We start from the raw sequence: 26,380 nt of genomic DNA, 5'->3' as shown, positions 1-26,380 counted from the left end.
AACTAACTCTATGCATCAATCTAAAGCAAATCCAGTCTCTATCTAATTTACTGGCTCACATCTTTCCTGGGACAGGGAGGTAACGATTTTGGTTTCAATGGGCTTCAGTTACAGCTTCTGCTAACCAGGAATAAACAAAATCAACATACGTAGCAAATATAAATGATAATTTCAATAACATGAAAGCAACATTTGCCATGGAATAACTACAATATGGGTAATCTATCAATTAATCTCACTTTATTATGGCAGTGTCTTCAAACATAAAAGAAAAAATATAGTGAAGTCCTTCTAGTATGCCTAGGCTCCAAAGGGAAAATGCAGTCGATTCCATTCTACACTAGCTTTCTTTCTTTACCTCAATCTTTGCTGACTTTCATCAGCTTTGGTTCTTTCAAACATACTGCCATCTGCTGTTTTCTGTTTTTGTTTTTCTTTTAAACAGAATTCAACAAAAGCGGTATATGGGGCTATGAGAGAGTATAATTAATCAAATAATCAGCCAGCAGCCACTGTTAAAATATTTTAATATCAATGTAAAATGAGACCACAGTTTCACAAGCAAATTTCAAAACAGAAACACCGATTTTGAAAAAGGTTTATCTTCCTTTCAGAAACCTAAATATGAATACATAAAGTTTAGGGATTTTAAAAAATACCATGGTATCTTCCCCATGTTAATTTGTCTACAGTTGACAAATATGCAAAAAAAACTAACTTCCAAATCAAAAGCCTCTAGTAGAAACATGCAAATTAAAAATCAAGCACTTTAATTTAATTTTTGGCCATAAAACCCAGCAAGAAACCAGGCTTTCCTCCCCCAACTCTTTCTAGGACATTGATGGCATTAACAGTACTTAGCCCTCCCTTGTCTGCATCCAGACATCCCTAGTTTGACCTATGTAAGTTAATGTTACAGTTCCAGTTGCAGGAAATGCCCTATTTTTTCCCCCACTGCATTACACTTGGTAAGGCACCCACCAGCACTATACAGAGTAGGAAATGAGTCAGGAAGAACATAATAGCTTGACTGAAAAGCTACATATAATTTATATATATCCTGGGTCTGCCAATTGAGTGAGGATATTAAGTTACCAGAATGTATAGTACTAGGAAGTAAATAGTAGAGGAAGGTGAAAACAGTCACATAAATGAAAACTCCCTAGAACTTAAAGCAAACTACACAAAATGCAAACTACAGTGGGCCAAATAACTTAGCCCCATTTGGGTTTATTTGTGGCTGAAAGACAGGTTCATAAATTAGGGGACAGTTTCAATGTAATGAGGGATCAGCAATTGGAATAAGATATTATTAAAATATTTTCTAAGAGTTGTGTGCTTCATTGTTGAATTTGGTGCCAACAGTCAAAAAACAACCAAATAAAATAAATAAACCTCAAACATTTTCTTTTTACTATACCCTCTTCCAAAAGTTACAAAGCATCTTTAACACAATTTTCTCTGCCAGTCCTTAAGTGAATCAGTAAAACAAATAGAATTTCAAAATATAACTGTAACATTACACAAGATAATTAATTTTCCTTTAATAACTTAGTCTGTTCCAAAGTATTTTTGTCCAAAATGTGTAGGTGCAACAGGATGAACTTCAGTAGTTAAAATTGTGATCTCTGGGAACTCTTGAATGATTGATTTGGCACCTTCAAAAAAATAAAAGGAAGAAAATTATTAATGCAGGATTTTTGGTAACATTAATTTGAATTCAGGAATTTTATGGTCAGTCACTAGGACTCATATTGACAGAGGACAGAGCAATGACCTTTGAGTACCTAGTGAGACTTGGTTAATCTTTTAGTTTTTAAATGTCTGATATCTGAAAAGCTTTAGTAGTCAGATTACACTCCCGCCCACTCACTAATAAATTCTTACAGTCAACTGTTTTATACCCATGATTTGAAAAATATATTCAGTTATAGCAACTTTCCCCTGCCAGAGTATTTTGTTTTATTTTAAAGGCATCTGGAATAGAGAAAATAGTTCTTTCTGACAACAGGATCATACATAAGATGATGGTTTCTCAACTGGAACATTGTGAAAGAAGTACAAAGACTTCTTTGTTATGTTAGAGCAAACTAGCTTTTAAGAAATTAGTACTCTAGCTTTTGCAGGGGAGGGTGTGGGAGCAGGGAAAGAGAATAGCTAGTACTCCACTCAAACTAAAAAGCCATAGCAAGGCTGCCAAAGAATATGATATTTTCATCTATACTGTCAAGGAATAGTATAATATTATAATGTATAGTATTAGAACTAACACAGTTTCTTTTCTACTCCCAAAGGCAGACAAGCCAATAATTATTTATCTCAATGTTTACAATGCCACCTGTTATATAAAAATGGATGACCAAGCAAATCACCCTTTGTCACCATCAATGTCTGAACTACAGGCAATTTCTTTTATTATGAAACAGCAAAATAATCAATGAACATAGCCTACTGAACACAGCCCTCCCAAAATGGTTATTGTGTAGCCAATTCAGGGTTGGATGAAACTTGGAACCTTTGGAAATGAGGAAATGTCCTAACTAGAAGCCATATATTTCTCTTTCTTTTCAATTATGAAACAAATAAAAATTCACTGTAGAATATTTTGAAAATATAAAAAATTTTCAAAACAAAATAAGTCACTTAGAATCCTACCATCCTAAGATAACTATTATTAATATTGTATGTGTATTTTAAAATGAAAATTGAAATAGTATTATGCATATGTTTAGCCTCTCTTGCTGAAGAAGGATTTATTAGGTTTCATGTTAAATCCAAGTCTGATTTTGGTAGTCATAATAGTCATAATTTGTATTAGTCATTTCTGAACTTGGTAATAACATTTAACACTATTTTAATGCTGTTATTTTTTTATCCTGCTCTTTTACATTCACCACATAGATTTTTTGATGTCATTATTTTTTGAAAACATGATTTAACAGTTAAATAATATTACATCCTTTGAATATATATATTTGTTTAAGCATTTCTTTATTGTAAGTCATTTACTTACATACATTCAAATTTTTTCTTATGCTACATAATTCTATATGCATCATACTTTCAGGATTGTACTAGTTTGCAAGGCAAAAAAAAGTAGGGTCTTAAATTAGGCTTACCTTCCTCAGGAAGTGGAGAACAGACAGTTTTCTCAAAAGGCCCTTTGAACAGACAGTCTAACTTCAAAATTTTTTGCTCTGCTTCACACTGCAAAGCTTACTTAAGACCACAGGGCTAGCTAGAATCTCTAATTTATTGCTGCTTGGGAGCAGTTCTTGGGCTCAGATGAGGAAACAGGAGAAACAGAGAACTTTTGGCGATTTACTGCTTTACGCAAAAAGAGCCACCAAGAAAACAATCTCAATACCTTTCCATGGGGTTAGTTCATACTTTTCCATTTGAATTTAAACAACATCAGCATGGTGTTAAATATTATCACTAGGCTTACAGATAAAAAACACAAGTTTTAACTACAAAAATCAGGTTTAGATTTAATGTGGAAGCAAATGAACTTTTTGTCAGGATGAGAGGCTGGACAGATGCACACTTACCCACCCAATGACCACCATCCAGAGCCCCAGTTACTGGCTCATGCTGAACTTACCACGAGGAGTGGAGAACAGACTGAGTAGGATGATAACACTGGGTTGAACTCCATGTTCTATAAGAACCTTTACAGCTTCAATTACAGTATTTCCAGTGCCTGAAATCAAATGACAACCAATTAAATTGCCAACTTCATTTATCTCAAAATGTATTTGATGCTTATTTGAAGTAAAGGCACTTTAGTAATCTAACATAAGACGCCACTAGGCAAAGCTTCATTATTTTCAATAATGGACACGAAACATAAACTTTACAGTTTTCAAAGGCACAACAAGCCCAAAATTCATTCAGTATTTGGGATATCAAATTTAACACCCATCCTCCACACCCAAGCCCAGGAGACCATGCCAAGTATAATCTGAGTAAGCTTAGATAAAAACATACAATGAGAAAAAAATTACCTCTGGAGATGATACACACTTGAGAAAATTATTGCTATAACTCATTGGGCTACAGAGGGGACATATTTCAATATATTTTCTGTGTTTTATACATATTGCCTCATTAAATTCTTTGCTTCAATGGGTTCATTTTAAGAAAGAAGTTCTTTGGAATTGATAAAGTTTGACAAATGTATATTCTCTTATTACTCAATAAAATTCTCCAGTGAACTGCCCAGGGTAACTCCAAACTCAAGTAAGAAAAAAAATTTAGAAACAGTTTCACCTTATAAACGGTATGCAGAAGGCAGGCACTAAGTTGAATTTAAATTCTAACCAAAGGTTACAAATTAAACTCAAGCCACTCACTGAGAATTGGGTACATCAGAAGGACTTTTCTCCTATAAATGTCTGGAGGGAACTTAGCATAATATACTTTGGCTCTCTGTGTCTCCTCATCACTCTGAATCAGGATCTTTCCAATACGTATGGATCGACAACAATCTCGTAAACCTTGTTCCATTGCCTCACCTTGAAAATGATAATAAAAAAGAAGAAAAAAAGGGTTAGGGGAGATAAAGTGAAAATCTGAGACTAGGCCAAAGCAGTATTTGTGACTGTTATTAATATAAAAAAGGGCATTGTCAAGATGGAAGCAATTCTTCTTAAACTAACAGATTTAATTCTGATACGTTTATATTTTATACTTAGTGCAGGTAAATGAAACTAGGCTAAAAGCTAGTCAATGAAACTAGAATAAGCTAGTTTTATTGCGGTACTGAAAATTTTAGAGCTGTCATGCTTACATGATTACAGGGGGGAAAAAAGTGTTTTGTTAAGCTGCTCCCTGAGCTTCTCCAACATCAGGAACATTTTACTCTTATTACTTGAGGGAGCCATTAAACCACTTAAAGTTGTTACTTTCATCTGAAAAAAAATATAAAGGGTTTATGGAAGAATGAAGGCTACAGACCAAAGGATATACATTTAAATCAAGGTGGCATCAGGAGACATGACTTAGCCCCAGCAACGACTTCAGTGGCAAAGGTTTTGCTGGCAAATATTGAAAAATAGTGTATTGTTACCTCTCACCCCAGAGACCACAATCAACAACACCGCCCCCCCCCCCCCCTTGGTTTCAAAACATGGAGCTATTCTGAGTCTGAATTCTTTTAAGGAAGTGTTTGACAAAAGTCAATCATTGTCATACCACCTTCATGATTTTAAGCTACAACAGAATTTTATTTGTATTACTATTTACTCAATATTTTTCTTTAATCATTTTTGTTTACACTATACTTTAAGAAGAAACCTTATCACTACTGTAAACATAGAAACACATTATAATATATATTAAAATTGACCAATAGCTCTTAAGGTTAAAAACAAGGCTGTCTATGTATCACCCCATGCTCATCTGGTATACACTAGGCATCCGAGGACCATGCTGATGCCTTTAGGGCAGGAGTAGAACTGAAACAGAAGAAATTCTAACTAAAAATCCTATCTACATTGTCTTACCCAATTTTAAAAGGTTGAACAAGAGATTCCAAGATGGTGGCGGAATAAGTGGAAGCTACACTGAGACACTCCCAGGAATTACAACTAAAACATAGAAAAACCATCCTGAATAATCAACTGCAACTGAAGACTAGCTGGGGAGCACCCTCACATCCAAGAACATAAAGTGGAGACCACATAGAGACTGGTAGGAAGTGTGGAGATTCTAAAGGGCTGGCTGGGCTCCCACAGGCGGCAGCTGAAGGTCCAGAGGGATATCTCAGCTGTGGGCGGTTCCCACTGAGAACTCTGGGAACTAAATCCCAAGCTGGGTTCCCCAGCCCAGAGCACCGGAAGGGAGAAAGATGCCGACATTAACAATGGGCTGGGAAAAGCAGCAGGGTTTTTATCTAACAGGAAGAGACTGCTGGAAATGCAGGCACCATCTTAAAGGGAAAATGAACAAAATTTTGTCTGGAGCCACTCACCTTGGGCTCCAGAGGAGGGTGGGTAGAGTGGACTACAGCTATGTGAGGAGAACCCAGAGTTGTTGGCTCTAGGGATATAGCTCGGAGGGCACCTGCCTGGATTCCTATGGTGAGTCATTCACCCAGAGTGCAGAGGACATATTTCTCAGGTAGACATTTGCCAGTGAGGCACCTTTTGCCTGGGGGGAGAGCAACTGCCCCACCTGTTAGAAAACCTCTCACTCCAACCTGTGGAGTTTCCACAATGCTGTGGTCTGTAGCTTGAGGCACATTAAGCTGTGGTCTGTAGCTTGAGAATAAAAATCAACCTGCAGGCAGAGGCAGATTTCTGGGTGCTTTGTCTTTTCCTGATCTGATGTAACTGCGGCTAGGAAAAGTAGACCTCAGTGGGCATCCTGGTCCTTTCCAAATGCACCAAGGCCCAGCAGAGGGGACCACAGCTGTGAATTGCTGATAGGTCTAAACAGGTTACTCAAGGCCAGTAACAAACAACATCTGATACTGTCCTGAACCAGAGGACCTCCAAAAAGACTAAGAGTCATATGAGATCTACTTAGTACATAGAAACAAACCCTAAAAAGCAGCCAAAAAGGGCAGAAAAAGAAAATAAGTCCCAAATGAAAGAAGAGAATTCTCCAGAAGGAGAGGTAAATGAAATGGAGATAAGCAATGTACCAAATATAGAGTTAACAAGAATAATTATAAGGATGCTCAAAAACATGAGAAAAGTTACAGAAACTATGAAAAATAACCAGTCGGAAATGAAGAATGAAATACCAGTAATAAAGAATATATTGGAAGGAATAAACAGCAGTTTAGAGTAAGCCAAGAATTGGATCAGCGAGTTAGAAAAGAGGGTAGAAAAAAAAATCACTCAGAGAACTAAAAATAAAAAAACAATTGGAAAAAAAAAAGACAGTTTAAGGGAGCTGTGGGAAAACATATATAATGTAACAATATCCACATCATAGGAAATCAAAAGGTGAAGAAAGTGAGCAAGGCACGGAAAACCTGTTTGAAAAAATAATGGCAGAAAACTTCCCTAACATGGTGAAGGAAAATGTCACACAAGTACAGGAGGCACAGAGAGTCACAAGCAAAAAGAACCCGAAGTTCGTGCTCAGACACATCATAATTAAAATGCTAAATATTAAGGACAAATGGAGAATCTTAAAAGCAGCAAGAGAAAAGCAATATGTGACCTACAAATGAGTTCGAATAAAGCTATCAGCTAATTTCTCATCAGAAATTCTACAGGCCAGGCCCAGCTGGGCGTGGCTCAGCGGTTGAGCATCAACCTGGGATCCAGGTGATCAGGGTTTGATTCCCGGTAGGGGCACATGCCCAGGTTGTGGGCTCGATCAATGACTCTCTCATCATTGATGTTTCTCTCTCTCCCTCTCCTTTCCTTTCTCTGAAATCAATAAAGATATCTTTAAAAAAAAAAAAAAAAAAATTCTACAGGCCAGAAGGGAATGGCATGAAGTATTCAAGGTAATGCAAAACAAAGATCTGAAACCAAGAATACTCTATCCAGCAAGGCTATCATTGAAGATAGATGATGAAATAAAGAGCTTCCCAGACAAAAAGGGTTAAAAGAGTTTATAACCACCAAACTAGCATTGCAAGAAATGTTAAAGAGACTGCAGTCATAATAAGAAGAAATAGAGAAAGAGAGAAACGTAGGCATGAAGAATTGACAGGGCAATAAATAAGTACCTATCAATAATAACCTTAAATGTAAACGGATTAAATGCTTCACCAAGACATAAGGTAGCTAAATGGATAAGGAAATGTGACAAAATACATGCTGTCTACATGAGACCCACCTAAAAACAAAAGACTAACACAGGACGAGAGCAAAGGAATGGGAAAAAAATTTCCATGCAAATAGAAATGAAAAAATGCAGGGGTACCAATACTCATATCTGACAAAATAGACTTCAAAATGAAGGCGATCCCAAGACACAATGAAGGTCACTACATAATACTACAGGGATTGATCCAACAAGAGGCTATAACCCTGGTAAACATATGTGTACCCAATATAGAATCACCTAAATATATATATTAAAAAACCTTCTGGAGTACTTAAGAAAGAAACTGACACGAATACAGTCACAGTAGGGTATTTTAACACCTCAGTGACATTACTGGATGGATCTTCCAGACAAAAAAAATCAACATAAAACAATGACTGTAAATTACGAACTAGATCAGATGGATTTAATCGACATTTACAGAACATTTCGCCCAAAAGCTGCAGAGTATACATTCTTCTAAAGTGCACATGGGAAACTCTCAAAGACCACCTGTTAACACACAAAACAAGAATCTACAAGTTCAAGAAGACTGAAATTATATCAAGGACCTTCTCAAATCACAATGGCATAAAATTAGAAATCAACTACAATAAAAACACTCAAAACCATTCAAACACATGGAGGCTAAATAGCATGGTTACCAATGAGATCATGGAAGAAATAAAAAACTACCTGGAAACAAATTAAAATGAGCACAAAGCAACCCAAATCTATGGGACACAGTAAAAACAGTCCTAAGAGGGAAGTTCATAGCACTACAGCCCTACCTCAAAAAACAAGAAATTGTGGACAAAATGGACAAATTTGTAGAAAAATACAGTCTTCCAAAACTGAATCAGGAAGAATCAGAAAACCTGAATAGACCAATAACAACTGATGCAATTGACGCAGTAATTAAAACACTCCAAAAAAACGAAAGCCCTGGTCCAGACGGATTCACAGGGGAGTTTTTCCAAACATTCAAAGAACTAACATGTAAACTCCTCAAACTATTCCAAAACATCCAAGAGGAATGAACACTTCCAAGCTCTTTTTATGCGGCAAGCATTATCCTAACTCCAAAACTAGATAAAGGCACTAATAAAGAAAGAGAATTACAGGCCAATATCCTTGATGAACATAGATGCTAAAATCCTCAACAAAATATTACCAAATTGGATCCTGGAAAATATTAAAAAGATCATACATCATAACCAAGTGGGATTTATTCCAGGCATGCAAGGCTGGTACAACATGCACAAATTAATAAATGTGATACATCACATAAACAAACTGAAAGACAAAAATCACATGATCATATCAACAGATGCAGAAAAAGCATTTGAAAAAAATCATCAACCATTTCTGATAAAAACTCTCAGCAAAGTGGGCACAAAAGGATCATACTTCAACATAATAAAGGCCATATATACAAATATACAGTCAACATCATACTCGGGCAAAAAATTAAAACCATTTCCCCTAAGAACTGGAACAAGATATGGGTGTCTGTCTTCACTATCCTTATTCAACATAGTACCAGAAGTCTTAGCCACGGTGATCAGACAAGAAGAAAAAATAAAAGGCATCCAATTTGGAAAGGAGGAAGTAAAACTGTTATTATTCACAGATGACATTATACTGTACATAGAAAACCCTAGAGAGTCCACCAAAAAACTACTAGATTTAATAACTGAATTCAGTAACGTAGCAGGATACAAAATTTATACCCAGAAATCTATGGTATTTTTATACAGCAATAATGAATTTTCAAAAAGAGAAATTAAAAAATAGTTCCATTTACCATTGGGAATAAACTTAACCAAGGAGGCAAAAGACCTGTTCTCGGAAAACTACAGGACATTAAAAAAAGAGACAGAGGAAGACATAAACAAGTGGAAGAATATACCATATTCCTGGATTGGTAGAATTAACAACATTAAAATGTCCATACTACCCAAAGCAATCTATAAATTCAAAGCAATCCCTATTATAATAACTACGGCACACTTCACAGATTTAGAACAAACACTCCAAAAATTTATATAGAAGCAAAAAGACGCAAAATAGCCACAGCATTCTTAAGAAAGAACAAAGTTGGAGGGATGATAAGACCAGATATTAAGTTATACAACACAAAGCCACTGTAATAAAAACAGCCTGGTACTGGCACAAGAACAGACATATAGATCAGTGGAACAGAACAGAGAACCCAGAAATCAACCCAAGCCGTAACGTTCAATTAATATTTGACAAAGGAGGAAAGAACATATGCTGGAGTAAAGATAGTCTCTTCAATAAATAGTGCTGGGAAAATTGGACAGGTACATGTCAAAATATGAAACTAATCTACCAACTCACACCATACACAAGAATAAACTCAAAATGTATAAAAGACTTAAATGTAAGTCATAAAACCATAAAAATCTTAGAAGAACAATAGGAAGCAAAATCTCAGGTGTCTCTCATAGCAATATGTTTGTTCATACATTTTCTAGGGCAAGGGAAACAAAAGAGAAAATAAACAAATGGGACTACGTCAAAATAAAAAGCATCTGCATAGCAAAAGAAACCATCAACAAAATGAAAGGGGAGCCCACTGTATGGGAGAACATATTTGTCAATGATACATGTAATAAAAGGTTAATTTCCAAAACATATAAGGAAATCATACAACTTTAGAAAAGGAAGTAGGATGGCGGCGTAGGTAACAGCTGAACCCACTGCCTCCCGCAAACACATCAAAATCACAACCAAAACACGGAACAACCATCACTCAGAGCCTCCTGAAATGTGGCTGAACAGAAGCCCTACAACCAGGGAACTGAAAGAGCATGGAGAGCAATAGGAGGGGCAGAGACGCAGGCGGATCTGGGCTGAATCGCGGAGATGCGGTCGCGGGCCCACACCTGGTGCCACAGTTGAAACCTGGGAGGGACATCTCGGAGGTGGGGGTCTTCCGGAGGAGTGAGGGGTCCCAGCCCCACAGCAGGCCCCAGCCCAGGGCTCCAGGACTGTGAAGAGATGTTCCCACAACTCCGGACTGTGAAACCAGCGGGGACTGTCCCTGAGGGTCGCAGAGGCTGTGGAAGCCCCAGGCAGCTCCTCTTAAAGGGTGGGCGCATGGAATCACTCAGACAAGCTCCGTCTGAGCCCCAGCGCCGGGAACCAGCTTGAAAGAAACCTGGGACACTTGGGAAGAAATTAACCTGCCTGAAATCCAGGAGAGAGGTGGAAGGGTAGCTTTCTCCCAGGCAGAAGAGCTGGCAGAGGCCATTGCTCTTTTGGCGAGTCCTCTCCACAAACAGCCGGCAGGCAGGTGCCATATTTGAATCACCAGCACCTGACCCAAACCTTTGGAACCGCCCTGGTGATTCCTGGGGGCCCCGCCCCTCCCTACTTGCAGGATCATTTCCAGTGGCTTTTCTGTAAACGTGGCCTCTCGAGTCTCATGCTTAGGACTTTCCTAAAAGTGTGCCCCACACGGCTTCATAAGTGGCCCTAGGCCTGATACTGGCAGCAGCCTGCATTGGCTCACAGCTTGGCCTCTCCTGGACACCTCCAAGCCCAGCACAAGTAGCAGCCAACTACGGTTTGCTGTGCAGCTCATGATGGGTGGCCCTGGGCAAGGCACTGGCAGAGGCTGACTTTGCACCTCACTGGAGCCCACAGAGACAGTGCACTGGGTGGTCAGACTCGACCATGCTGGACAACAACCCTACCACATCCACGAGTGACACACTCAAGGGGCGCACTTGGTGAACACCAAAGCTCCACTGAAGAAAATCCTGCTCCACAGGGGTGTCTGCACCACAGCAGCTCTCTGGCTGTATTGACAGCTGGTCCTCACAGCTGATTGGCCTGGAGGTCAATTCCTCCCAGTGACACCAACAGCAACCAAGGCTGAACTACAACAGGGCAGTGCACACAGCCCACACAGGGGAGCACCTAGAAGGCCCAACTCAGGTGACTGGGGAGGCTGAGCCACTGGACCCTACAGGACACCTACTACACAAAGCCACTCTACAAATTCCAGGAGACATAGCAGCTCTACCTAATACATAGAAACAAATACCTGGAAGCAGCCAAAATGTGGAGGCAAAGAAACATGTCACAAAGGAAAGAACAGAAGAAATCTCTAGAAAAGGAACTAAATGAAATAGATCCAAGCAAGCTAACAGATACAGAGTTCAGAATCATGGTTATAAGGATGCTCAAGGATATTAGTAAGAGTATGAAGAAAATAATTGAGAAAATCAATGACATAATAAAGTACCAATTTGAAATGAAGGCCACATGAACTGAAATGAAGAATAATTTACAGGGAATCAACAGTAGAGTAGAGGACGCTGAGAATCAAATCAGCAATTTGGAACATGAAGAAACAAAAACACCCAACCAGAGAGCAAAAAAAAAAAAAGAATCTAGAAATATGAAGATAGCATACGGAGCCTCTGGGACAATTTCAAGAGGCCCATCATTCATATTATTGGGGTGCCAGAAGGAGAGGAAAGAGAGCAAGAAATTGAAAACCTATTTGAAAAAATAATTACATAAAACTTCCCCTACCTGGGGAAAGAAAAAGACTTACAAGTCCAGGAAGCACAGAGGGCCCCAAACAAGAGGAATCCAAAGAGGCCCACAGCAAGACACATCATAATTAAAATGCCAAAGGTTAAAGACAAAGAGAGAATCTTAAAAGCAGCAAGAGAAAAGCAATTAGTTACCTACAAGGGAGCACCCATACGACTGTCAGCTGATTTCTCAACAGAAACTTTGCAGGCCAGAAGGGAGTGGCAAGAAATATTCAGCCCAGCCGGGCGTGGCTCAGAGCTTGAGCATGGACCTAGGATCCAGGTGATCAGGGTGCGATTCCCGGTCAGGGCACATGCATGGGTTGCGGGTTGCAGCCGATCAATGACTCTCTCATCATTGATGTTTCTATCTCTCTCTCCCTCTCCCTTCCTCTCTCTGAAATCAATAAAGATATATTTTAAAAAAAAGAAAAAAGAAAAAGAAATATTCACAGTGAGGAAAAACATGGAACTACAGCCAAGATTACTCTACCCAGCAAAGCTATCATTTAGAATTGAAGGTCAGATAAAGAGCTTTTCAGACAAGGAAAAGCTAAAGGATTTCATTACCACCAAACCAGCAACTACAGGAAATGTTGCAGGGTCTTTAACAAGAAGCTAATGAACAAAAGAATCTGATGAACTAAATAGATCCAGAGACATTGACGCATGTAACAGATGATCATATTTCAGAGGGAAGAGAGAAGGGGGTTGGAGGGTGGGAAGAAATTAACCAAAGAAGGAAAATTCATATATGCATAACCCATGGACACAGACAATGATGGGGTGAAAGCCTGGGGATGGGGTGGGAGCGAGGTGGAGGGGGTCAATTGGGGGGAAAAATGGAACACCTGTAATACTTTCAACAATAAAGATAAATTTAAAAAAAAGAAAGAAAAGGAAGACAAATAATCCAATTAAAAAATGGGCAAAGGACCTTAATAGATACTTCTCCTAAGTGGATATATAGATGGCCAAGAGACATATGAAAAAATGCTAAAAGTCACTAATCAGCAGAGATGCAAATTAATACCACAGAATGGCTGTCAGAATGGCTACCATCAACAAATCAACAAATGACAAGTGCTAGCAAGGATGTTGAGAAATGGGAACCCTAGTACACTGCTGGTGGGAATGCAGACTGCTGCAGCCACTATGGAAAACAGTATGGAGTTGCCTCAAAAAATGAAAGGTGGAACAGCCATTTGACCCAGTGATCACACTTCTAAGAATTCTGAAACACCAATCAGAAAGAATGTATGCACCCCAACGTTCATAGCAGCATTACTTGCAATAGTTAAGATCTGGAAACAGCCCAAGTGCCCATCAGTAGATGAGCGGATAAAAAAGTTGTGGTACATTTATAGCATGGAATTCTATGTAGCTGTAAAAAAAAACGATCTCTTGCCCGTTGAGACAGCATGGATGGAACTAGAAAGTATTACTCAAAGTGAAATAAGCCAGTCAGAGAAAAACAAATATCACATGATCTGACTCATATGTTGAAACTAATGAATAAAATAAAGGGATGAACAAAATAGATCCAAAGACATAGAAGCATGCAACAGACTGATGAATCTCAGAGGGAATGGCAAGGTGGGGGATTGGTTGGGGAGAGATTAATCAAAGAACTTATATGCATAACCCATGGACACAGACAATAGTGTGGTGATGGCCTGAGGAGGGAGGGCTTGAGGTGGAAGGGGTCAACGGAGGAAAAGAGGGGATACCTATAATAGTTTCAACAATAAAGATAAATTAAAATAAATAAATAAATAAAATGTTGAACAATATTGTCTTGAAAACCTATCAGTGTTTAAGAGCTACCTTCTAATGCAAAGGGATCTTAAAGCTCCTATTTTACTTCAAGTATTCTGTTATTCACAAACAGAACATAAGGAGAAAAGAGAATGTTTATATGTTTTAAAGAAATTAATAGTCCATCTGTTTCCAGTGCAAGCAAATGGGGTTCCCACTGTACCCTGGATCTTGTGCAAAAAAATAATTAAGTTGCTGAATAGAAATAATCATCCCTATATAACACATATAGGTTCTAATTATAGGCATTTGGTTTTGCTGCACAACGGTTACTTTAGAAGGGTAATCAGTTGGAATCAAACACAATACAAAATTTATGTGACCAGCAACTGGAAATACCTAGAGTTAATGACAGTTAAGTGCTTTTGCTTACATGGTCACATACTCATCTAATATAAAACTAAAATTATCAAACAGGTCATTCAGTCCAGCTCAAAAGAAATAAAAACAGAACAAATATTTTCTCCAGACAGGTATGCAGAGGTCTGCAGGCCTGAACTTTCGCCATATTCCCTCAGTCTTCAAGCTGCCCTGTTCTCCCCAAGACACATTATCGCATCCTCCTATCCTCCTTTAAATCTTTTTTTAAAATATTTACTGTTGAGAGTACTACAGATATCTCCCTCTTTTTACCCCTTGCCCCACCCCACCCGGCTCCCACCCTGCCCCAGGCCTTCACCACCCTATTGTCTGTGTCCACGGGCAATGCATATATGCATGTAAGTTCTTTGGTTAATCTCTCCCCGTCCCTCCTACCCCTTACCCCTCTGAGATTTATCAGTCTGTTCCATGTATCCATGCCTCTGGTTCTACTTTATTCATCAGTTTACTGTGTTCATTAGATCCCACATATAAGTGAGATCATGTGATATTTGTCTTTCTCTGACTGGCTTATTTTGCTTAGCATAATCATCTCCAGGTCGATCCATGCTCTCTCAAACGGCAAGAGATCCTTCTTTTTCACAGTTGCATAGAATTCCATGGTATAAATTTCCTACAGCTTTATAATCCATTCATCTACTGATGGGCACTTGGGCTATTTCCAGATCTTAGCTATTGTAAATTGCGCTGCTAGGAACATAGGGGTGCATATATTCCCTCTGATTGGTGTTTTGGGTTTCTTAGAATATATTCATAGAAGTGGAATCACTGGGTCAAATGGATGTCCCATCTTTAATTTTTTGAGGCAACTCCATACTGTTTTCCATACTGGCCGCACCAGTCTGCATTCCCACCAGCTGTCTTGCCCATGGGTCAGGCCACTAGGAAAGATGCTCTGCTGTTAAAACTAGCCAAACTCAGTAACACACATGCCACAGTTCCAATTCACCATGAGGATAAACAACACAGGTAGTGAGATTTAAGCTAAAGCAGGCTGTAATTATGACAGGCAAGCTCACTTCTCTCCTGGGAAACAACTGTTTCTATGCATGCAAAAACAGTATCACACATATGAGAACCTACCGCTTCTCATTATGCTGACGCCACAGTTTCCCTTCTCAAATTTCACTCCTTCATATTTGTACCCTGTTGAAAAACAAATCCAAAGAATGTATCTTTCATCATTGGAACAACCTACTTATTTTATAAAGTGCCTATTATTTAAAGTAGATGGGTACTGAGCAACCCTTGTCCAGACACACTATATAATGTCTTATGTTCCCTGTGAAAGTAATGCAAAGAATCAAGATGTTTCATAGTTATTTCTTAATTCTTCATAAGAAACTTGTGTGGATAATTGGGAGAGGTGGACTTCATTCATCAAGTGGGAACAGAACATATGATAGCATGATATTCATAAACATATTTCTCAAATTGAATTCAGAGAATTACTGCACTTGGAGAATGCTATAAACACCATCAATTCAAACTAGCTCCCAATGTAAGCCACAGCAGAGAGCTTTCTCATTCTGTCCCTTTTATGAACCTCCATTCTGCCTTAAAAAGCAAAAGAAAGAGATTGAAGTAGTTACCAAGATAGATTCAACTCTTGGTCTCATCCCGAATTTATTTCAATTATGCAGTAAACTCAGCTCCCAATTTAAAGTATCAAACTTTGAATAGAACAGCTTCCATTATTTACTAAAAAACAAAATCATAGTTTCAAATCCCTGAAACACAGATCTTTGGCTGCTTTCTGTTTGAGTACTACAAAGCACGTTCTCCAATTCTCATCATTTTTAGTTTTTGTTTTCTTTTTTACTTTTCACCCTTTTATTTGGAGTTTGAATGCCAGACCAGCCCACCCATTTGCTTCCTCACAGAGGTGAAGATATACTGCCAGTAATTCTTAACTCTGGTCCCAGTGAGCTGTCATCAAAAGCATCACCGGCATGGAGAAGAACATTTATTCATCTTTAATTTGAATTGACAAGCAAGCCATTAACAAAAAGTCATCCATATAAATTTCTTCACTAAATGTCTCTAGGTTTATTAAGCTGTTTAAAAGAACAGCTCCACCTAGACTCCACATTCTGCATACTAATTTATGCAGATTGCTTTCTTGCCATTTCCCCGAAATTTTAACTCAGAATTTTTATGAGAAAAATATGACAGTAATAGCTCCGGTTACCTGTTGGAGTTGTCACCATGCATTCTTTATATGGCAGCTGATTCAATCCCTCTTCCACAACAAGTCTGATCTAGAAAGTAAAATGAAATAATAAGATGAAAATCTGCTAAGATTCATACATTACTTGTTAGCTTCCAGGGCTGAACACTAGGAAAAATTCAGTAACACACTAAGCAAGGATTTTACTCATGGAGGAAGGAAGGGGGCCCCTATCATGTGTCAGATACAGAGATCGATCCAAATGCCAGGCTGCTTAACTCTTAGTTAAGCACCTGATTGCCAAAAAATAAAAAACTCAAGTATGCCTTATGATTCTCATTCAGTCAATTCAGGCTATATTCAAAGAGATGTAAAACTACAGTAAGTGACAAGAGTCATGATAGACAGCCTTGGAAGTAATAAACTTCTGGTTACTCTGGAAATAGTACCCTGAGGGAACTTCTTTGTCTTGTTCGGTACTTTGATATTGTTTAGTTAGATTGTTTTTAACACGGCCCACCAAAGTGCAAATAAAGCCTGAAACTTCTTAGTAAGAAATAAATGAGTGGATAGGGTTAAACCAATGAATGGTAGGAAGCAGGTGGAAGTACTGGGGCTTCTCAGCTAAACAACAAAGGCTCCTAATGATCTTAATGTGTGGTACAGAAGAAAGAATCCATCATAACTACAAGAAACAGCCTCCCAAAACCAGACATGGTATTCCTTCCTATGAGCACCTGGAGTCTACTACCATAAAGGCAGTGCTGAGCCTTGCAATGTACATTTTCTACAATCAAGAGTACATTACTGACTGAAAATCAGGAACAGCAGGGAGAGACGGCAGGCCCGTCTTCTGTTTTTTTGACTGTTGTCAAAAAAATGATCAATGCTAAATGAGTCAGTACTTTGTCAGCCTGCAGCACCACACAGAGGGTACAGGAACCTCATGAATACTGTGCGTGTGCACACTTACTTCTAACCACGAGCAAATTGCAAATTGTTATGAGAAAATTGCAAGGGAAGAAGAGGGTCTTTGATTTTGAAGAGCCAAGATCTCCTCCTAGAAACATTCCTCTAAAGAATCTTACTTCTGAAACCCTGAGACTGAAATTTGTGTGTCCAAGCCTTATACAAGAACATAAAACCGGAAGAAGGGTGACTAAAATACAAAGAATACAAGATCTGAGTGCCAGGGAAGCCAATCCTGATAAATTCATGATAGAATTAATGTCAACTATAATGGGATCTTTATCCTAGAAGAGACAGTGTACTAGAAATCCTCAACACTAGAAACCTAAACAGCTTCAGACCCTACCACAACCACACAGATCCTCTACCACCCACCTCCCAATATCAGGACCTACACAGCCAATTGCAGAGAAGAGAGAGGACCCAATTATCATCCCTTCAGGTGAGTTTTGCCCTTGGTATTATCTCCTTTGATTGAGATATGCTGCCTGATCTTCTAGGCAAAGATTTTATAATAAGCAGAAACTTAACTCCTATTTTCTGTAGAAAAGAAGCATAAGAAAGGCAAAAGAAGACAGGGAATGGGTCCCAGGAGTGGATTTTTGCTCTATGAACAGTGATGCTACATACATTCTTACACATATGTGGGGACCATGTTTTTCTTCTCTGTATCATTCCAAATTTAATATGTGTTATGCCAGATTCCAAGATGGCGGCAGATTAAGTGGAAGTTACGCTGATACTCTCCCAGAGCCAAACGGAAATTACATCTAAAATATAGAAAAACCATTGAGAAAACTCAACTGAAGACTAGCTGGAGAAACCCTTCATAACCAAGGACCTAAAGCAGAGAATGCATAGAGACTGGTAGGAAATGCGGAGGCAGGAGAGGGCTGGCTGGGCGCCCACAGACAGGGAGCTCTCCAAATAGTCTTCAGTTGATTATTCTATGTGGTTTACCTATATTTCAGTTATAATTCCCATTTCATCCTGGAAGAGTCCCAGTGTAGATTCCACTCAATATGCCGCCATTGTTCTATCACCTGATTTCTCATCAGAAACTACGGGCCAGAAGGGAACGCCATGAAGTATTCAAGGTAATGCAAAGGAAGGATATGAAACCATGAATACTCTATCAAGGTGGGCTATCATACAAAACAGAAGGTGAGAGGAGGGAAGATGGCGGCACTCTACAAGAAGCAGAGAGCCTTTGCTCCCAACCACAGACTGGATTTGTCACTAAAATACTACGTAAACAGCTTAGAAAAAAAATATGAGTGGAAATATTTTGAGTAAGGAGCACAAAAGAAACAGTAGTCTGGTAAGAGAGGGGAGCACATAAAAAGGGGAAGACCCCCTTGAAGCCAGTGCTGGGTTGCGAGGCTCAAGGTTTAGAGGCTACAAAGGTTTCATCCCTTGGGATTGTGGCCTGGCATCCAAAAGCTGTGATCTCAAACGCACAACAGAGGAGAAGGGAAGGAGAGCATATGCAAGGGGATGCAGGGAAGTAGTGTGGCTGTGAGGAGGAGACTACACCTTGTCAGTGAAACAATGAGCCTAATGGTGGTAGTCCGGAGAGGGGACTTTCACTTCAAGTGCTGACCCCAGGAAAGGTTGTTCCAAAAGGTGTGGCTTCCAAATAAGATAGGAGTAGAGGGCTCCTCTCACCAGCCACCTACAGGGACCCTATGCTTTCCTGTAAAGCATTGTGTAGAAACCCAGAAAGCATTTGATGCTCAATAAGAGCACCCAAAAGAAAAAAAACAGTTAAAGAGCATGAGGATAGTTTAAGGGAACTTTGGGACAACATGAAGGAAAACAACATTTGCATCATAGTGGTCCCAGATGGGGAGGAAAGTCAGCAAGGAATAGAGAACCTGGTGGAAGAAATAATGACAGAAAACTTACTTAACCTGGTGAAGGAGAGAGCCAAACAAGTTCAGGAAGAAAAGAGGATTCTAAACAAGAGGAACCCAAAGACACCCACTCCAAGACACATCATAATTAAAATGGTAAATGTTAAGGACAAAGAGAGAATATCAACGGCTGCAAGAGACAAGCAGTGACCTACCAGGGAGCCCCCATAAAGCTGAAATCAGATTTCTCGACACAAACACTTCAAGCCCAAAGGGAGTGGCATGAAGTTCTCAAGGTAATGAAAGCAAGAACCTGCAACCAAGACTGCTTTATTCGGGAAGGCTATCATTTAAAATTGAAGGTGAAATAAAGAGCTTCCCAGACAAAGGAAGGATAAAGGAGTTCAGTACCACCAAACCAGCATTGAAATAAATTCTCAAAGGACTGCTTTAAGAAGAAGAATGAATATTGAGAGAAAGGTACATCAAGGTAAAGGGGAAAATAGCATTAAGTAAGTATATATTTATCAATAACAACATTAGCCGGGCCAGGCAAGGTTCAGCAGTTGAGCATCAACCTAGGATCCAGGAGGTCGAGATTCGATTCCTGGTTGGGGCACGTGCCCAGGTTGCGGGCTTGATCCCCAGTCAGGGGCTTGCAGGAGGCAGCCGATCAATGAATCTCTCATCATCGATGTTTCCCTCCCTCCCTCCCTCTCTCTCTCTCCCTCTCTCTTTTCCTTTCTCTGAAATCAATAAAGATATAATATAAAAAGTAATAATAATAACAACCTTAAATGTAAATGGATTAACTGCTCAAATCAAAAGACATGAGGTAGCTGAATGGATAAAAAAACAAAAGGATCCAAATATATGCTGTCTACAGTTGATCTCCGTGAGTCCTCCCTGAAGCTGAAAGTGAAGGGATGGAAAAATATATTCCATGCAAACGGAAATGAAAAAAAAGCTAGAGTAGCAGTACTTACTTAAAACAAAATAGACTTCAAAATCAACACCATGACAAGAAACAAAGAAGGTGACTACATAATGCTAAAGGGATAAATCCAACAGGAGGAATTAACCCTATAAATATATATGCACCAATATTGGAGCACCTAGATATATAAAAAATTTCTTAGTGGAATTTAAGAGGGAGATAGATAGCAACACAATCAGATTGGGGACTTAAACACCCCACTGTCATCATTAGACAGATTATCAAAACAAAAAATCAACAGGGAAACAGAGACCTTAAATAACACACTGTATCTAATGGATTTAATTGACATTAACAGAACATTTCATCCTAAAGAAGCAGAATACACATTCTACTCAAGTGCACATGGAACATTATCAAAAGTAGTCCACATGTTAAGGCAGAAGACAAGTCTCCAGAAGTTCAAGCATCATATCATATCATAATAGCATGAGAATAGAAATCAACCACTATAAAAAGACTGAAAAGTATTCAAATACATGGAGGCTAAAAAGGAGGTTATTAAACAATGAATGGGTTACCAATGTGATCAAGGAAGAAATAAAAAACTTACTGGAAATCAAACAAACAAACGAAAAAAACAGACAATAACAGAAAACAGTCCTGGACACAGCGAAAACAGTCCTGAGGGGAAAGTACATAGCATGACAGGCATATCTCTCAAAACAGAAAAAGCTCTAATAAACCACCTAAGAAAACAATTAAAACAATTAGAAAGAGAAGAGCAAGAAAACCCTGAGGAAGTAGAAGAAAGGAAATAATAAAGATCAGAGTAGAAATTAATGACATAGAAACTAAAAAAATAATACAAAAGATCAATGAAACCAAGAGCTGGTTTTTTCAAAAGATAAATTAGATTGATGAACCTTTAGCCAGATTCGCCAAGAAACAAAGAGGTGGACCCAGAAAAAGAAAATGAGAAATGAAAGCGCCTATATAACAACTGAACCAACAATCATACAAGGGATTGTAAGAAAATATTATGAGCAAATATATGCCAACGAACTGGAAACCTAAGTGAAACGGAGCAGTTCCTAGAAGCATACATTCTTCAAAAGCAGAATCAGAAAACATGAATAGATCGATAACAACTAATGAAATTGAAGCAGTAATAAAAAAACTCGCAGCAAACAAAAGTCCATGACCAGATGGATTTACAAATGAGTTTTACCAAACATTCAAAGAATTAACACCTATTGTCCTCAAACTATTCCACAAAATTCTAGAGGAGGGAATAATTCCTAAGCTCTTTTCATGGGGCCACCATCATCCTAATCCCCAAACCAGATAAAGACACTACAAATAAAGAGAATTACAGGCCAATATCCCTGATGAGCATAGATGCTAAAATCCTCAACAAAAAAATAGCAAACCAGACCCAACAATACATTAAAAATATCAACCACAACCAAGTGGGATTTATTCCGGGGATGCAAAGCTGCTATAATATACACAAATCAATAAATGTGATACACCACATAAACAAAATGAAGGACAAAAATCAAATGATCATATCAATTCATGCAGAAAAAGCTCTGAACAAAATCCAGCACCCATTTTTGATAAAAACTCTCAACAGTGTGGGAATAGAGGGAATATACCTCAACATAATAAAGGCCGTGTGTGTCAAACCTACTACCTACATTATACTAAACGGTGAAAAACTACAACCATTTCCCTTAAAAACATGGACAAGACAGGGTTGTCTGCTTTCACCCTTCTTATTCAACATAGTACTGGAGGTCCTTGCCACAGCCATCAGACAGAAAGAAAACATAAAATGTATCCAAATTGGACAGAAGGAAGTAAAACTGTTAATACTGGCAAATGACATGATATTGTATATAGAAAACCCTAAAGACTCCACCAGAGTACTACGAGATTTGATCAATGAATTCGGCAACACAGCAAGATACAAAATTAACACCCAAAAATCGACAAATTTTTATACAACAATGAACTCTCCGGAAGAGAAACTAAAAAAACAATACCATGTACCATTGTGACTAAAAAATAAGATACCTAGGAATAAACTTAACCGAGGATATACAAGATCAGTACTCGGAAAACTACAGAACACTGAAAAAAGAAACAGAAGAAGATATAAACAAGTGAAAGAATGTACCATGTTCATGGATTGTAAGAATTAAAATCATTAAAATGTCCATACTACCCAAAGGAATCTATACATTCAATGCAATTCCTATTAAAATACCAAGAGCATATTTCACAGATCTAGAACAAACATTTCGAAAATTTATATGGAACCAAAAAAGACCCCGAATAGCTGCAGCCATCTTGAGAAAAAAGAACAGAGTGGGAGAGATCACTTCACTGGATATCAAAACCTACTACAAAGCCTTTGTAATCAAAACAGCCTGGTATTGGTACAACACCATACATACAGATAAACGCAACAGAACAGAGACTCCAGAAATAGATCCACGCCATTATGGTCAGTTAATATTTCACAAAGGAGTCAAGAGCATACAATGGAGTAAAGACAGTATCTTCAATAAATGGTGCTGGGAAAACTGGACAGATACATGCAAAAAAATGAAACTCGATCACTAACTTACTCCATACACAAGAATAAAATCAAAATGGATAAAAGACTTAAAAGTAAGCGTGAAACCATAAAAACAGCAAAAGAAATCAGCCTCAAAATACAAATAAACCCCACTGTATAGGCAAACATATTTGCCAAGGATGTATCTGATAAGGGGATAAGATTCAAAGTGTACAAAGAATTCATACAACACAACAAGAAGACAATCCAATTAAAAAATGGGCAAAGGACCTAAATAGACACTTCTCCAATGGGGACATACAGATGGACAAGAGACATGAAAAAATGATAATCATCAGAGAAATGCAAATGAAAACCACAAGGAGGTATCACTTCACACCTGTCTGAATGGCTACCATCAACAAATCAACAAATGACATGTGCTGGTGAGGATGTGGAGAAAAAGGAACCTTGGTACATTGCTAAAGGGAATGCATACTGGTGCAGCCACTATGGAAAACAGTATGGAGGTTCCTCAGAAAATTAAAAATGGAACTGCGTTTTGAACCAGTGATCCCACTTGTAGGAATATATCCTTAGAATCCTGAAACACTAATCAGAAAGAATATATGCACCCCTATGTTCATAGCAGTGCAATTTACAATAGCTAAGATCTTGAAACAGCCCAAGTGCCCATCAGTAGATGACTGGATAAAAACGCTGTGGGACATTTACACCATGGAATACTATGCAGCTGTGAAGAAGGATCCCATGCCCTTATGGAAAGTATGGATGAACCTGGAGAATATTATGCTAAATGAAATAAGCCAGGCAGAGAAAGACAAATATCAGATGACCTCACTTATATGTGGAATCTAAAGAATATAATAAACTGATGAACAAAATAGATTCAGTGATATTGATTAATGGAACAGATCGACAAATCTCAGAGGGAAGTCAGGGATGGGTGGGTGGGGAAATATTAACCAAAGAATTTATATGTATACATGCAAAACCCATGGACACAGACAATAGTGTGGTGGAGGCCTGGGGCAGGGAGTGGGTGTGGGGTGGAAGGGGTCAATGGGGAAAAAAGGGGACATCTGTAATATTTTGAACAATAAAAAAATAAAAAATAAATAGATGGTGAAATAAAGAGCTTCCCAGACAAAAAAAAAGGCTAAAGGAGTTTATCACCACCAAATCAGCATTGTAAGAAATGTTAAAGAGACTGCTGTACTAAGAAGTAGACATATGTAGAGAGAGAAACAGGCATGAAGAATTGGCATGGCAATAGATACGTACCTTTCAATAAGAACTTTATATAAATGGATTAAATACTTCAAACAAAAGACAGTGGGTAGCTGAATGGATAAGAAAACATGACCTAAATATATGATGTCTACAAGAGACCCACCTCAGAAAAAAAGACTCACACAGAATGAGAGTAAAGGGATGGAAAAAAAATTCCATAGAAATGGAAATAAAAAAATCTGGGGTTGCAATATTCATATTTGACAAAATAAGACTTCAAACTGAAGGGTATAACGAGAGACAATAAAGGTCACTACATAATACTAAAAGAATTTATCCAAAAAGATGATATAACCCTGGTAAGCGTATATGCACCCAATATAGGAACACCTGCATACATAAAAAAACTTTTGGAGAACTTTAAGGAAGAGATTGACAACAATACAGTCATAGTAGGGGACTGTAACAACCCCTGATTTCACTGGATAGATTTCCAGACAAAAAATCAACATGGAATCAGTGTCCCTAAAAGACACACTCGATCACATGGATTTAATTGACATTTACAGAACATTTTACCCCATAGATGCGGAATATGCATTCTTCTCAAGTGCACATGGGACATTCTCAAATATGGACCACATATTAGGACACTCAACAAGTCTCTACAAGTTCAAGAAGATTGAGATCATATCTCGGATATGACTCTGAGATCACAATGGCATGAAATTAGAAATCAACAAGAGCAAAATCACTCAAAAATATTCAAGCACGTGGAGGCTCAATGGCATGTTCAAACAATGAATGGGTTTACCAATGACTTCAAGGATTAAATTAAAAACTTCCTGGAAACAAATGAAAATGAACACAAGCAACCCAAAATATATAGGACACAGAGAAAGCAGTCTTGAGAGGGAAATTCATAGCACGACAGGTCTACGTGAAAAAACAAGAAAAACTTTTAATAAACTATCTGACCCTGCAATTTATAGACTTAGAGAACGACAAGAAAATCCCAGAGTAAGTAGAGGGAAGGAAATAATTAAAATCAGAGGAGAAATACATGACATAGTGACTAAAGAAACAATACAAAAGATCAATGAAACCTACTTCAAAAATTTATATGGAACCAAAAAAGACCTCGAATAGCAATGGCAATCTTAAGAAGAAAGAACAAAGTTGGAGGGATCACAATACCAGATATCAAGTTATACTACAAAGCCACTGTAATTAAAACAGCCTGGTAATGGCACAAGAACAGGCATATAATCAATGGAATAGAGTAGAGAACCCAGAAATGGACCCAAGCCATTATGCTCAATTAATATTTGACAATGGAGGCAAGAGCATACAGTGGAGTAAAAACAGTCCCTTCAATAAATGGTGTTGGGAAAATTGACAGGTAAATGCACAAAAATGAAACTAGACCGCCAACTTACACCATATACAAGAATAAGCTCAAAAATGGATAAAAGACTTAAATATAAGTTGTGAAACCATAAAAATCCTAGAAGAAACTATAGGCAGCAAAATCTCAGTCATGTCTCATAGCAGTATGTTTGCTAATACATCTCCTAGGGCAATGAAAACAAAGGAGAAAATAAGCAAATGGGACTACATAAAAAAAGAGGCTCATTCATATAACTCAACAAGAGGAAGACAAACAATCCAATTAAGAAATGGGCAAAGGATCTAAATAGATGCTTCTCTAAAGAGGGCATACAGATAGCCAAGAGACATGAAAAAATGCTCAAAGTCATTAATCATCAGAGGTGCAAATTAAAAACACAATGAGATATCCCCTCACACCTGCCAGGATGGCTGCCATTAACAAATCAACAAATGACACGTGCTGGCGAAGATGCAGAGAAAAGGAAACCCTAGTACACTGCTGGTGGGAATGCAGACTGGTTCAGCCACTATGGAAAACAGTATGGAGGTTCCTCAAAAAATTAAATATGAAACTGCCATTTGACCCAGTGATCACACTTCTAGGAATATATCCTAAAAAACCCAAAATACCAAGCAAGAAAAATTTATGTACCCCTATGTTCATAGCAACGCAATTTACAAAAG

General features: G+C 38.2%; 1 protein-coding gene across 1 annotated transcript in view; it reads right to left on the bottom strand.

Moving 5' to 3' along the window:
* Positions 1-510: 510 nt before the first annotated feature.
* UPRT (uracil phosphoribosyltransferase homolog) overlaps positions 511-26,380 on the bottom strand; it is a 45,130-nt gene continuing 19,260 nt past the window's right edge. The window contains exons 3-7 of the mRNA XM_016203898.2: positions 16,741-16,810; positions 15,633-15,695; positions 4,356-4,517; positions 3,605-3,703; positions 511-1,658 (exon numbers count right to left, since the gene is read on the bottom strand). Coding sequence (XP_016059384.2) covers positions 1,552-1,658; positions 3,605-3,703; positions 4,356-4,517; positions 15,633-15,695; positions 16,741-16,810 — 501 coding nt within the window. The 3' untranslated portion in view covers positions 511-1,551. The remainder of the gene's footprint in view (positions 1,659-3,604; positions 3,704-4,355; positions 4,518-15,632; positions 15,696-16,740; positions 16,811-26,380) is intronic.

Source organism: Miniopterus natalensis, chromosome X, assembly GCF_054644295.1.
Source record: "Miniopterus natalensis isolate mMinNat1 chromosome X, mMinNat1.hap1, whole genome shotgun sequence".
Taxonomy (NCBI): domain Eukaryota; kingdom Metazoa; phylum Chordata; class Mammalia; order Chiroptera; family Miniopteridae; genus Miniopterus; species Miniopterus natalensis.
Note: the sequence above shows the minus strand (reverse complement) of the source record. Positions and strands in the feature narration are given on the sequence as shown.